This window comes from Salmo salar, chromosome 09, assembly GCF_965601325.2.
Source record: "Salmo salar chromosome 09, fSalSal1, whole genome shotgun sequence".
NCBI classification, from domain to species: Eukaryota; Metazoa; Chordata; class Actinopteri; order Salmoniformes; family Salmonidae; genus Salmo; species Salmo salar.
In genome coordinates, this window is record NC_138299.1 from 133495029 (window position 1) to 133508563 (window position 13535).

The window sequence follows — 13535 nt, forward strand, 5'->3', positions numbered from 1 at the left end:
TCCCTTTATTTTTTTGAGTATGTATAGATATATAGATATATATAGAGAGAGAGAGAGAATATATTTATGTGTGGTTTTGCATTTGTTTTAAAACTATTTTGGTTACTACATAATTCCGTATGTGATATCTAATAGTTTTGATTACTCTACAATGTAGAAAATAGCAAAAATAAAGAAAAGCCCTTGAATGACAAGGTGTTTCCGAACTTTTGACTGGTACTGATACATGTCATTTTATAGGCTTATTTGTCTAACCTGGCTCCAGAATTTGGGGGTTGGTGTGGTAGCTGTGGTAGAAATTCTATAGGAAGAGGGACTGAAGATTCTTTCAAACAATAACTTTAGTATAAGATATGCAAAAATGGAGCAGTTCAACAATCCACTCACCTTGCACAGTTTAAAAGCCCAATGAACAGAGTTGGCTTTCTCCTTTTATAGAAAGTACATGTTCTTGTCTGTGACAGTTAGCAGAATTCTTTTTTTCTCCTTGCAATTCCCACATAGCTAAATTCCTGCCGATCGTAAACACAGGTCACACTGCGGTGTCACACAAAACAAGTTTGTATCAGTAAACAATTGTTTGTTGTTATATGGTACTATCTTTAAGAAAAAAACAGCATAGTATGTCTAATTAAACAGTATAGTATGTCATGAATATTAATTTCCTCCACATAGCTACAGTGGATGTTAGACATCTCCATGGGCATGAGGTGAAGTCTAGAGTTGAGTACAGAGACATTAGTGATCCTGACAAATCAGATGGTGACCTGTGTGGAGCGCTTTGCCTCTGACCCCACCTCTTAACATCCACTGTGACACCATTAGATGAAGAGATTACACCATTAGCCCAGAGATGGATACAAGATCAGCTTTCAGGCCTTAGTGGGCTGATATGGTCAAGCACAGTTTGAGGAGAGAGGAAGTGGACTATGCCTCTATCCCTCCCACCATCTCAGACTCCCTGTTGCCTTTTTTCCTCTCACTATCTCAGCCTCCCGTAGGGGAGGCTACTGGCACAGGTGCTTCATTAAGTGGACTTGTGAGCCATGCAGCGCCTCTTCCCATCCAGCCCCCCCAGCCTCCCTCTCCCACTCTCCTTCCTCTTGTTTAAGTGAAGCAGAAAATTATACTGGATGAGAAAGTCATCATTACTGGTTCTCTCGAAGTCTTGAACACGCCTAACAAGACACACACACAGCGAGAAGATAATGAAGCTTCTTTCTTTTTTCTCTTGATTGTTTGTGTTATTATGCCCTGTGGGGACGAGGAGGGCTGAGATATGATTTATTTATGTGTCTTAAAATGCTTTCAGGTTTTAAGACCCTTTCACAGGTTGGAGATAACAGCTGGCAATGTTTTGAGAGTAACAGTTGATCAGGTACTCCAGTGAGTGCCCCGAAGCAGAAAGGAAAGGGTGAGATTCTTACAGCACAAAAATGCTGTTGTTTTTGGTAGTTACATTAACATCTCCATATTTAGATCTTTCAAATTGCAGTTAGACTGGAGAGAATTGGTCTCAATAAACATATCTAGAAGCTCCACAAAGAGTTTACTTTAGGTCATTTTCTTTGAGATGCTAACGGGGATGAGCTAAGCTAGTTTAGCATTGAGCTGGTGTTCAGCCAGGTTGAGTCAGTGTGTGTATGAGTTAGCATGAGACTAGCCCCTATCAGATAGCTGCTCTGATTGCCAGTAGCACATTAGCGTAGTGCTAACGCTGGCTCAGTGTTACAGTCCGTCAGCAGTGTTGGGCTTTGGGAAGTGAGGCGATCGGTCTTCCCCTCTGACTCTGGAGAACATGATATATGAGCTAGACCCTTGGCATAGAGAGAGATTGTCCCCTCAGCAATACCCTGCAAGAGGTGTTGCACACGCTTACTGTATTTACTCAGACTCGCATTGTACTTACAAAGAAAACAGAGTACAAATTTTAAACAACCACACTTTCTCAATCAAACACACTCGCACCCATGCATACACACAGTGCACCCACATCCTTGCTCTGTCAAACTCACTCAAAAACACCAAACACTCACATATGCTCACTCACCTGACCAACCAGGCTCAGTATACTAGGTTCTAACAGCCATGTAAACAAGTCTGGTTGACCCCCCCCCCCCCCCCCTGGGTTCTGCTCACCAAGGGCCATACCTGGCCTAGGGGGCCCCCAGGACACCCTTTCGTGTTTTACTGTTGTCACCTTGTTACAGTCTCTGAGGCCAGGGCTGACTGTTGCGTAATCCTACCTGTCCCTGCAGCTAGGCAATTAGCGTCAACAGATTTGTTCCCATATTTGTAACCAGGGATAAATTGTTTACATCTGTTTGATCCCAACCTTTTTTTTCTCCTTGCTGCCCCCCAAAATGAGGCTGGCTGTATCTAGAGCACAACGCCAGTGAATACATTTGAATACACCTGTATTTAAATCTAGGAATTTAAAAACAAATCTATCCGTATGTTGCCATATACTGTCTTATTTGAGGTCTTAGCACGTTATAGGGGAAGTCATTGGGAGAGGGGTTTGGGCTGTGGATTAAGGTGCAGGGTTAACTACATCAGATGCCATTGTGGGGCTAAAAGGAGTTGAGTGTTAACTGCCAAAATATATTTAGCTTTAACTGGATTCTCTCAACCAGCTTCATAAGGTAGTCACCTAGAATGCATTTCAATTAACAGGTGTGCCTTGTTAAAAGTTCATTTGTGGAATTTCTTCCCTTCTTAATGCGTTTGAGACAATCAGTTGTGTTGTGACAAGGTAGGGGTGGTATACAGAAGACAGCCCTATTTGGTAAAAGACCAAGTCCATATTATGGCAAGGACAGCTCAAATAAGCAAAGACATTACTATAAGTCATGAAGGTCAGTCAATCTGTAAAATTTCAAGAACTTTGAAAGTTTAAGTGCAGTCGCAAAAACCATCAAGCGCAATGATAAAACTGGCTCTCACGAGGACCGCCACAGGAAAGGAGACCCAGAGTTACCTCTGCTTCAAAGGACAAGTTAATTAGAGTTATCAGCCTCAGAAATTTCAGCCCAGATAAATGCTTCAGAGAGTTCAAGTAACAAGACACATCTCAACATAAACTGTTCAGAGGAGACTGTGTGAATCAGGGCTTCATGGTTGAATTGCTGCAAGGAAACTACTACTAAAGGACACCAATAAGAAGAGACTTGCTTGGGCCAAGAAACACGAGCAATGGCCATTAGACCGGTGGAAGTCTGTCCTTGTGGTTTGATGAGTCCAAATTTGAGGTTTTTGGTTCCAACTGCCGTGTCTTTGTGAAACGCAGAGTAGGTGAGCGTATGATCTCCGCATGTGTGCTTCCCACCATGAAGCATGGAGGAGGTGGTGTTATGGTGCTTTGCTGGTGATAGTCTGTGATTTTATTTAGAATTCAAGGCTCACTTAACCAGCATGGCTACCACAGCATTCTGCAGTGATATGCCATCCCATCTGGTTTGCGCTTAGTGCGACTTTCATTTTGTTTTTCAACAGGACAATGACCCAACAAACCTCCAGGCTGTGTAAGGGTTATTTGACCACGAAGGAGAGTGATGGAGTGAAGCATCAGATGACATGGCCTCTACAATCACCCGACCTCAACCCAATTGAGATGGTTTGGGATGAGTGAAGGAAAAGCAGCCAACAAGTGCTCAGCATATGTGGGAACTTCTTCAAGATGGTTGGAAAAGCATTCCAAGTGAAGCTGGTTGAGAGAATGCCAAGAGTGTGCAAAGCTGTCAAGGCAAAGGGTGACTCTCATATCAAATGTTTTGATTTGTTTAACACTTTTTGGTTACTACATGATTCCATATGTGTTATTTCATAGTTTTGATGTCTTCACTATTATTCTACAATGTTGTGTGCACCTACCCTTGCCACCACTCCTGGAAAATTACCTAGAGGAAACGCTGTTTGTGTGCTAGCAGTACATGACTCAGTGTTTCTGTGCGCTTGTGCACCGGGGCCTCCCACTCCTCTTTCTATTCTGGTTAGGGCCAGTTTGCACTCTTCTGTGAAGGGAGCAGTACACAGCGTTGAACGAGAGCTTCAGTTTCTTGGCAATTTCTCGCATGGAATAGCCTTCATTTCTCAGAACAAGAATAGACTTACGAGTTTCAGAAGAAAAGTCTTTTTTTCTGGCCATTTTGAGCCTGTAATCGAACCCGCTGATGCTCCAGATACTCAACTAGTCTAATGAAGGCCAGTTTTATTGCTTCTTTAATCAGAACAAGTTTTCAGCTGTGCTAACATAATTGCAAAAGGGTTTTCTAATGATCAATTAGCCTTTTAAAATGATAAACTTGGATTAGCTAACACAATATACCATTGGAATACAGGAGTGATAGTTGCTGATAATGGGCCTCTGTACGCCTATGTAGATATTCCATTAAATCAGCAGTTTCCAGCTACAATAGTCATTTACATCATTAATAATGTCTACACTGTATTTCAGATTAATTTGATGTTATTTTAATGGACAAAAGCAAAAAAAAATATTTCAATAACAAGGACATTTCTAAGTGACCCCAAACTTTTGAACCGTAGTGTATGTCACTGTCTTCTTCTTCTCTCCCTGCAGTATTGCCATGGCGACCAAGGAGAACATGACATCCCAGAGAGGGCTATTGAAGTCCATACAGAGCAGTGTCAACACTCTGGCCAGTATCCTTTACAACACCAAGCAAACCTTATGAACATTGGAGATTCTCCATTAAATATCATGTGTTTTTGTCCTAGACTAGGCTTAATCTTTGTCTGGGAAGGCAACCCTATGTTCATGTCTGTGTGAGAGAGAAAAAATTCACAAATATGCCTTATTTTTCCTTTTAATCAGAAAGGAACTTCTGGAGATTGTTAACTTTTATTAGATCATAATTCTCTTTTAAGGCCACCTAGTAGACACTTTTATCCAAAACATGTACTCACTTCTGTAAATTGATATGTGATCCCGGAAGGAACTGAACCCACGACCTTGGCATTGTTGGCGCAACACTCACTCATTAGGCTTCTTATTTACCATACTATTACCTCCTGTGAGCTGCAACCAGACACAATACAGCTATAGAGTCCCATAAACAATGAAAGCCAGAGTGCCTGTCGGTTCACATTACGCATCCTACTGTTTAAAAGGCACACTGAGCATGTTTCAATTAGAACGCTTTAGCTCAGTCTTAGGCTCCAGAGACATCCTCCAGTGGTCTTCTTTTTCCTGTTGAAAAGTGATATCCCAAGTATAAATACAGTAAAGTACATGCACTAAAGTGGTAAAATATGTTTTGAGCAAAATTTGTGTGATTTTTAGATACAACTGCAAACTTCAAGGAGTAGGGTATTCAATGAGTTGGTCTGATGGGAATCTGTGATGTCATCTGCCTCCCACCTTGCTTGAGGAACAATTGAGGAGAAAAAAAGCAACAAAAGAAGAAAGCCCACCCCCCCCACTTGTGTGATGTCATGACATACCTGGACCACCTATTGAGATGTGCCTTTTGTTAAGTAAATCAGGTGTTAAATGAGGTGAAAAGGAGACAGGAGCACCACTAATGGGTGCCTGATTCTGTCTGGTCTCTTCTCTTCTCTCAGAGAGCATTGTTGTCAGGCCTTCCAGCTGGCGATTCGTTATCTTCCTCACATGGAACACCAGCCTCTGGAGAGAGAAGCTCTTATCAATTCTAAAGAAATATCTGAGCAATCTGATCCAATCTGGTCCATTTAACTGTGGGGGGGTATTTCACTGCTGCTAGGGTTTTCTGTGAACGACATACATTTCCTTCGGAAAGTATTCAGACCCCTTGACTTTTTCAAAATGTTGTTACATTACAGCCTTATTCTTAAATGGGTTTAAAAAATGTTTCCTCCGCTATCTACACACAATACCTCATAATGACAAAGTGAAAACAGGGTTCATGATTTTTTTTTATATACATTTTTTACGTAAGTATTCAGACCCTTTGCTATGAGACATGAAATTGAGCTCAGGTGCATCCTGTTAACATTGATCATCCTTGAGATGTTTCTACAACTTGATTGGAGTCCACCTGTGGTAAGTTCAATTGATTGGACATGATTTGGAAAGGCACACACCTGTCTATATAAGGTCCCACAGTTAACAGTGCATGTCAGAGCAAAAACCAAGCCATGAGGTCGAAAGAATTGTACGTAGAGACAGGATTGTGTTGATGCACAGATCTGGGGTAGGATAGAAAAACATTTATGCAGCATTGAAGGTCCCAAAGGACACACTGGCCTGCATCATTCTTAAATGGAAGAAGTTTGAAAACTCCTACACTCTTCCTAGAACTGGTCGCCTGGCCAAACTGAGCAATCGGGGGAGAAGGGCCTGGGTCAGGGAGGTGACGAAGAACCCAGTAGTCACACTGACAGAGCTCCAGAGTTCCTCTGTGGCGATGGGAGAACCTTCCAGAAGGATAACCATTTCTGCAGCACTCCACCAATCAGGCCTTTATGGTAGAGGGGCCAGACGGAAGCCACTCCTCAGTAAATGGCACATGACAGCCCACTTGGAGTTTGCCAAAAGGCATCTAAAGGAGTCAGACCATGAGAAACAAGATTCTCTGGTCTGCTGAAACCAAGATGAAACTCTTTGGCCTGAATGCCAAGCGACACTTCTGGAGGAAACCTGGCATCATCCCTACGGTGAAGCATGGTGGTGGCAGAATCATGCTGTGGGGAGTCTGGATCGAGGCAAAGATGAACAGAGCAAAGTACAGAGATCCTTGATGAAAACCTGCTCCAGAGCGCTCAGGACCTCACACTGGGGCGAAGGTACACCTTCCAACAGGACAATGACCCTAAACACACAGCCAAGACAAAGCAGGAGTGGCTTCAGGACAAGTCTCTGAATGTACTTGAGTGGACCAGCCAGAGCCCAGACTTAAACCTGATGGAACATCTCTGGGGAGACCTGCAGCAATGCTCCCCATCCAACCTGACAGAGCTCGAGAGGATCTGCAGAGAAGAATGGGAGAAACTCCCCAAATACAGGTGTGCCAAGCTTGTAGCGTCATACCCAAGAAGACTCGAGGCTGTAATCGCTGCCAAAGGTGCTTCAACAAACTACTGAGTAAAGGGTCTGAATATTTTTTTATAAATTTGCAAAGATTTCCAATATTGTTTTTGCTTTGTCATTATGGGGTATTGTGTGTGGGTTGATGAGGGGAAAAAACTATTTAATACATTTTAGAATATGGCTGTAACCTAACAAAATGTGGTAAAAGTCAAGGGCTCTGAATACTTTCCGAAGGCAATGTATAGGATAATATTTCACTTTGCTGTCGAGATCAGTTGCCTTTCAGAGAGACAATTTCAGAACAGACAACATTTTTGCAGACAACAGAAAAGCAGGCAGTTTGGCTTTTTTCGATTCTAATTCAGCAATAAGGCCCACGTTGGGTGTGGTATATGGCCTAAATACCACGGCTAAGGGCCGGCCAAGTGCCAACCACCTCTTATTGCAAGTAATGTTCAGATAATCATTAAATTGGAAATATAAACTGGGTGGTTCGAGCCCTGAATGCTGATTGAATCAAGTCATATTTTATTGGTCACATACACGTGATTAGCAGATGTTATTGCGGGTGTGGTGAAATGCTTGTGCTTCTAGCTCCGACAGTGCAGCAATAGTGAGTTTCACAACATATACCCAAAATACATGCAAATCTAAGTAAGGAATGGATTAAGAATATATTTACATATGTCAGAGCAGCATTGGACTGAGACACAGTGGCATAGTATAGAGTATGGTATATACATATGAGATGGGTGATGCAATATTTACAAACAATTAAAGTGACTAAGATACCGTATAGAGTACAGTTTACACATATGAGATGAGTAATTTAAGATATGGAGACATTAAAGTGGCCAGTGATTCCTTGTGTGTGTGTGTGTGTGTGTGTGTATATATATATATATATATATATATATATATATATATATGTATGTGTATATATGTATATATATATATGTATATGTATATATATATATATGTATGTGTGTGTGTATATGTATATATAATGCACCTCAGGGGGTTGTGATATATGGCCAATATACCACGGCTAAGGGCTGTGCTCAGGCACTCAGCGACTCGTCGTGCCTAAGAACAGCCCTTAGCTGTGGTATATTGGCCATATACCATACCTCCTCGGGTCTTATTGCTTGATTATACCCCGGCTGTCAGCCAATCAGCATTCAGGGCTCGAACCACCCAGTTTATATTTCCAATGTAATGATTATTTGAACATTACTTGTAATAAGAGGTGGTTGGCACTTGGTTCTGTTTGCCTTAACTTCCTCCTCCAGATCGTTTCCCAGCCATCAACAACCTCGTCCAGCGACTCAACCTGCGGAAGAGACGAGACTCCCTAATCCTGGGCGGAGTCATCGGCGTTTGCACCATCCTTCTGCTGCTCTACGCCTTGCACTGATGACGGACAGACCGGTCGAACAATCGTTACTCTGCGTTTGTAACATCGGAATCAGAACTCTGGAGAATGGGCTTCAGTGATTGGAGGCTACTGGACAGACAGACACCCTCTTGGCCCAATCGGTTAACAGGATTGATCGATGCCAGCATGGACTACCTGATTTGTATTTAGCAGTGGGAGGGAAGGATATGTGAGATGGAGCAGCACCTTTTTCTTTTTTTTTCTTTTTTATCAAAAGTTTATGTGCTGTTCAACTCTGGTTAAGGGAACAGAGACCAAATGTACTGATATGACTAGATTTTAAAGAATTTTATATATATATAATTCTTTCAAATCTATTAGTACCTTGAGATAGGCAAAAGTCATATATATATATATATATATATATATATATATATATATATATATATATATATATATATATATATATATATATATATATATATATATATATATATATATATATACACTTGCTTCAAGGAGTTGAATGCTCTGAAGACAGACGGTGGAAACGAAAGAGAGGGACTGTGTTGATTTCTGTGATGGAAGGATTTTTAGTTGAATGGTCCTTTTTCGTGATGGGATATTCAGTAGGTTCAACATCATGGGCTGTACATTGTGCATTATTAATAAATTATTCATTTACATTATGTGATACTAGGCACTTGTCTATTTTTTGTTTACTTCGACATGTATTGATAAATTGTATTTTTCATTGAAGACCATTGATGGAACTCCAGTGCTGCAGGTAGCGTTATTCTTTAAACAATGGCCACATACAGGTGTATGGTGAAACTGAAAGTCTCAGACTTGTTTCATTATGTGTTTCCTTCAACTCACAACCTCTACATCAGGGCTGCCCAACCCTCTTCCTGGAGATCTGCTGTCCTGTGGGTTTTCTGCCCAACCCTCTTCCTGGAGATCTGCTGTCCTGTGGGTTTTCTGCCCAACCCTCTTCCTGGAGATCTGCTGTCCTGTGGGTTTTCAGTCCAACCCTCTTCCTGGAGATCTGCTGTCCTGTGGGTTTTCTGCCCAACCCTCTTCCTGGAGATCTGCTGTCCTGTGGGTTTTCTGCCCAACCCTCTTCCTGGAGATCTGCTGTCCTGTGGGTTTTCAGTCCAACCCTCTTCCTGGAGATCTGCTGTCCTGTGGGTTTTCTGCCCAACCCTCTTCCTGGAGATCTGCTGTCCTGTGGGTTTTCAGTCCAACCCTAATTTAACACACCTGATTCTACTAATTAGCTGCTCAACTAGACCTTAACTAGCTGAATCCGATACGCTGAATTAGGGTTGGCCTGAAACTACAGATCTCCAGGAAGAGGGTTGGGCAGCCCTGGGCTACATTCTAAGATTCATCTACTTAGCTTAATATGCCACTTAGCAGACACTTATCCACAGTAACTTACAGTACAGTGAGTGCATGCATATTTTTCATGTGTATGTGCTCCCTGTGGTGATGGAACCTACGACCTTGGTGTTGCTAGCGCCATGCTCTCACCAACTGAGCCACACAAGATCACTTGAAATCCAGAGATCTGTAAGAGTGATCAGCATTCAGGCCTCTGTCCTTCATGATCTAGGATCGTTCACTGCTAAGGCCTACCTTGAGATAGGCAAAAGTCAACAAACTTTAGGTCATACATTGACGTCAACTGAAAATTTCCCCCAGCTCTAGGCTGAATAATTGGTTATTCGACAAACATTTAATATCCCTAATATGAATGTTGATTTGAAAGATGCTACAATTGTAAGGAGTTTAGTTTTTTTCGCTTGAAATTGTCAGTGGCATTTTAAGTGGTTTTACAGTGGAAGTTACTGGAGATGTTATAGTAAACAAGGCGTGAGCAGCTAGATTACTGTTGGGGGAATGAGGTGCTCTGACTAATTCACTCTGACAGAAACTGAGTCACCCGCACACACTCCCTCACACCTCTGTTTTGTGAGCATGTGTGTGTCGTGACAGCCACACTGCAGGGGAGATGTAACTGCAGTCTGTGGGGGGTGACAGCTTCCCCCCAGGACTCTACAGGAACCTGTCATGACTCCCGTCATCTCCATAGTCAACTACTGAGTTTTAAATGAATGACTTCGTCTTTCTGTCTCTGTTACATCTCACCATTTATCATCTGGTAACTAGACAAGGATGTTTTAGTCTCCGTTGAATGTGAAATATTGAAGTTTGTTATATTTGTATAGCTACATGAAGTGGGATTATCTATAACCATTCCAAGTACACCAATTTCCCCCTTTTTCATGTGACGTCACTGTCCTTTATTCCTTTCATTCTTTATCTCTTTCAGCTTTCTCTCTCTTCTCTGAGGGTAAATGGTGACTGTATTTTGGCATCTGAGTGCAGTACTGCTATTGGTCTATAACTGGTTCAACAGACATCCTTACGGTAAACACAGCTAGCCTACTCTGGTACTACAGTGTAGAGTCTGAATATTTCATATCCTTTTGTCTGGTTTGAAGATCACTGGAGCAGAACTAAGCATTGTGTACTTTCACTGTGACTCAAGTTCTTCCACAAAGAAGTATAAAGTGAGTTTAAAAGGCTGATTCTAGCACAGCTCACAGGAGGGGGTCTAATGACGTGTAGGAGAACCACAAGTAAAGGTGGCGTCACCAAAAAACACGACGACTATTTGAGAAATCAAGCAAACATTTTATTTTTGTGGGTCCATAGCCTTTCAAGCACACTTGACTTGCGAGGCTCGTTCTATTTATTGGTTCATCCCATTTTTCAGAGCAACAGGATATACCAAGGGGCTACTGCTGTAGCTAAAGAGATCCAATCTTATTCTTTAATAATCAAAAAAATATTACTAAAAATGTTAATTCTTAGAGTAGTCAAAGAGTGTGTATATGCTAACATGAGGGTTTAGCTCCACACCTTTCCCTGTTCTAGTGTTACAGACAGGAACAGTGGACCTGCTGCTGCTTTACTCCAGATGCCACTTTAAAAGGCAGGTTGTCTGACCCTTTACACCCCCTCTCTCACACTACCCCTAGACCATTCCTCTATGACGTTCTCTGTCCATGCACAAACACACCGATCAATGCTATCCCAACCCACATAAATCAATCCAACTCACCAGAGACCATGCATGATAACGTTTATTCCAGACATGCAGAATGTTCACAACAGTGAGATGGAAACCAGCATATACATATGCTATCAAAAGGGGAAGAAATAAGGACATAAAAAAATAGACATGAATTGAAAGTCACTGTTTTACTGACACAAAACAGCATGTATGCATCTCACAGCAGAAAGATGGTCAGGGAAGTATGTGTTGTAAAAGTGGAATTTCATGTGAAATTACCAGACAAATTTGTCTTATAGGAATTATGTTGAATTTTGGATTTTCAAGACTGAGTCACTAAAACTCTCCTGCTGGGTTGGGGTCTCCCCCTCTTTCCTCTGCCGTTTACTCTTACTGTATGACAAAAGCAGCCATCTACTTTCCCCCCCCAAGGCAGGTTTCTAAAAGCCCTTTAACTTCCCACACACACACCTAGTTTGTGCATGCCTGTTGCCCATAGATAAACATTAGAGCTCTTTAGACAGGTATGTCTCTTCAGCCCATCTGTCAAGTGAAGCACAGTGTGGCTGCACAAGCGTCCTATTGTACATTATAACTTGTATAGCAACATGAACTTGCTGCCCTTTTTGTTATCATACCCAAAGATGTGCTGTAAGGCTGTCTTGAGTTCAGTGCCTTTAAACATCGTGACCATGTTGAGTCATTCACCAGCTGTGGTCCTATTTCTATTTGTTGTTTCTAGAAATACAGTACAGATGCCAAAAATGTTCACATTATATTGTCGAGAGTTTCCAGGTTTTATCTAGTGCTTTGCATGCTTCGACAGGGGCAGAATTGTTTTTTATTCAGCAAGGAATTAACAAATGTGTGTTCATAGTTTAGAGGATTCAACGGAGACCTCAAATGTTAATATGGTGACCTATTTCACCAATTACAGGTGCTTTTTCAATCACTTTATATCTCTTTGAACATTTTAAATTCAGGCTAGATCAATTCAATCAAATTATCATATAATTATTTGTCTTTGATCTCATGTGTAGCTAACACCTACATTAGCCCTTGATAAGACAAGCAGTTGAATCCAGAAAACATTAATAATCGCTAATGTCAACTTACAGTATTGAAATCAAATGGGAGTTGAAGAGCATGAGTTATGAGTAGTAATACAAACATGACTGTAAGTCCAAACAAGGGTGTTATGAAGCATCATGTAGTGGTTATGAAGGTTTTATAAGAGGTGTTATGACCTTCCAGTAAACATCTGAAGTGTGTCGATATAACAGTCCTTTGTTGTGTTACCACAGTAGAATTTGAACCAACTGTGTGACTTATTCCAGATGGCATGGTGACACATTTGAATACAGACAAATTGATATGTTACAGTGCAGGTATAGAGAGAACTGCTGCCAATCAATCAATCAATCAAACCTCAAAACAATGTTCCTTTAACGTTACAGTGGGTCCTTACAGTGACACAAAAACCTGGGTACCGTTTAGCCCAAAGCATGCCTATATAATATTGCATATATATTCTTCATATAAATACATGTCATACCGATACAGCACGGTGGCAATAGGTTAAGGATTGGTGTTGGTCTCTGTAGTACTACAAAATACATTCAGTGAAGCAAGTTACATTAACAGTCCAGGTAATGAGACAAGGTACTGGAGTAGGGTGAGTTGGAGGGGGAGCTAAGGGTGCAGTGGGTAAGGGGAGAGTGATGGTTCTGACAAATTGAATATCCTCAGACTTATGCCCATGTTCTGTCCTGGATGTTTGGAGAGGGGATGGTGAGGGTAGGCATGCGCATGAATATAGTCACACCCCTCCCACAGCAAGGCAGGGGAAAGGAGGGTTGAAGGGGCGGGGGTTTGGGTATTCTGTTTCTGTCCTTACCCACAGTCAACCCACATGGGGCCGAAACACTCACATTATCTACAATTCACTCTCCAAAGGCTCTAAGCAACTGGCTCGTTATATCCCAAAGTAAAAACACAGACAAACAAATATGAATTCACTAACAAAACTAAAAAGGTTG

General features: G+C 41.6%; 2 protein-coding genes across 4 annotated transcripts in view; one reads left to right on the forward strand and one right to left on the reverse strand.

Moving 5' to 3' along the window:
* LOC106612848 (Golgi SNAP receptor complex member 1) overlaps positions 1 to 9105 on the forward strand; it is a 49730-nt gene extending 40625 nt beyond the window's left edge. For 2 of the 3 annotated variants that reach the window (XM_014214421.3, XM_014214422.3), the window contains exons 8-9: positions 4583 to 4665; positions 8326 to 9105. In XM_014214421.3, the coding sequence (XP_014069896.3) occupies positions 4583 to 4665; positions 8326 to 8450 (208 nt within the window). In that variant the 3' untranslated portion in view covers positions 8451 to 9105. Of the gene's footprint in view, positions 1 to 3495; positions 3753 to 4582; positions 4666 to 8325 lie in introns of those variants that run through there. The other variant, XR_014378892.1, reaches the window with a different exon arrangement.
* A 2443-nt stretch (positions 9106 to 11548) lies between these two features.
* LOC106612846 (trafficking regulator of GLUT4 1) overlaps positions 11549 to 13535 on the reverse strand; it is a 14063-nt gene continuing 12076 nt past the window's right edge. The window contains exon 3 of the mRNA XM_014214419.3: positions 11549 to 13535. This exon is cut by the window's right edge and continues 806 nt beyond it. The gene's annotated coding sequence lies outside the window, so the exon portion shown is untranslated.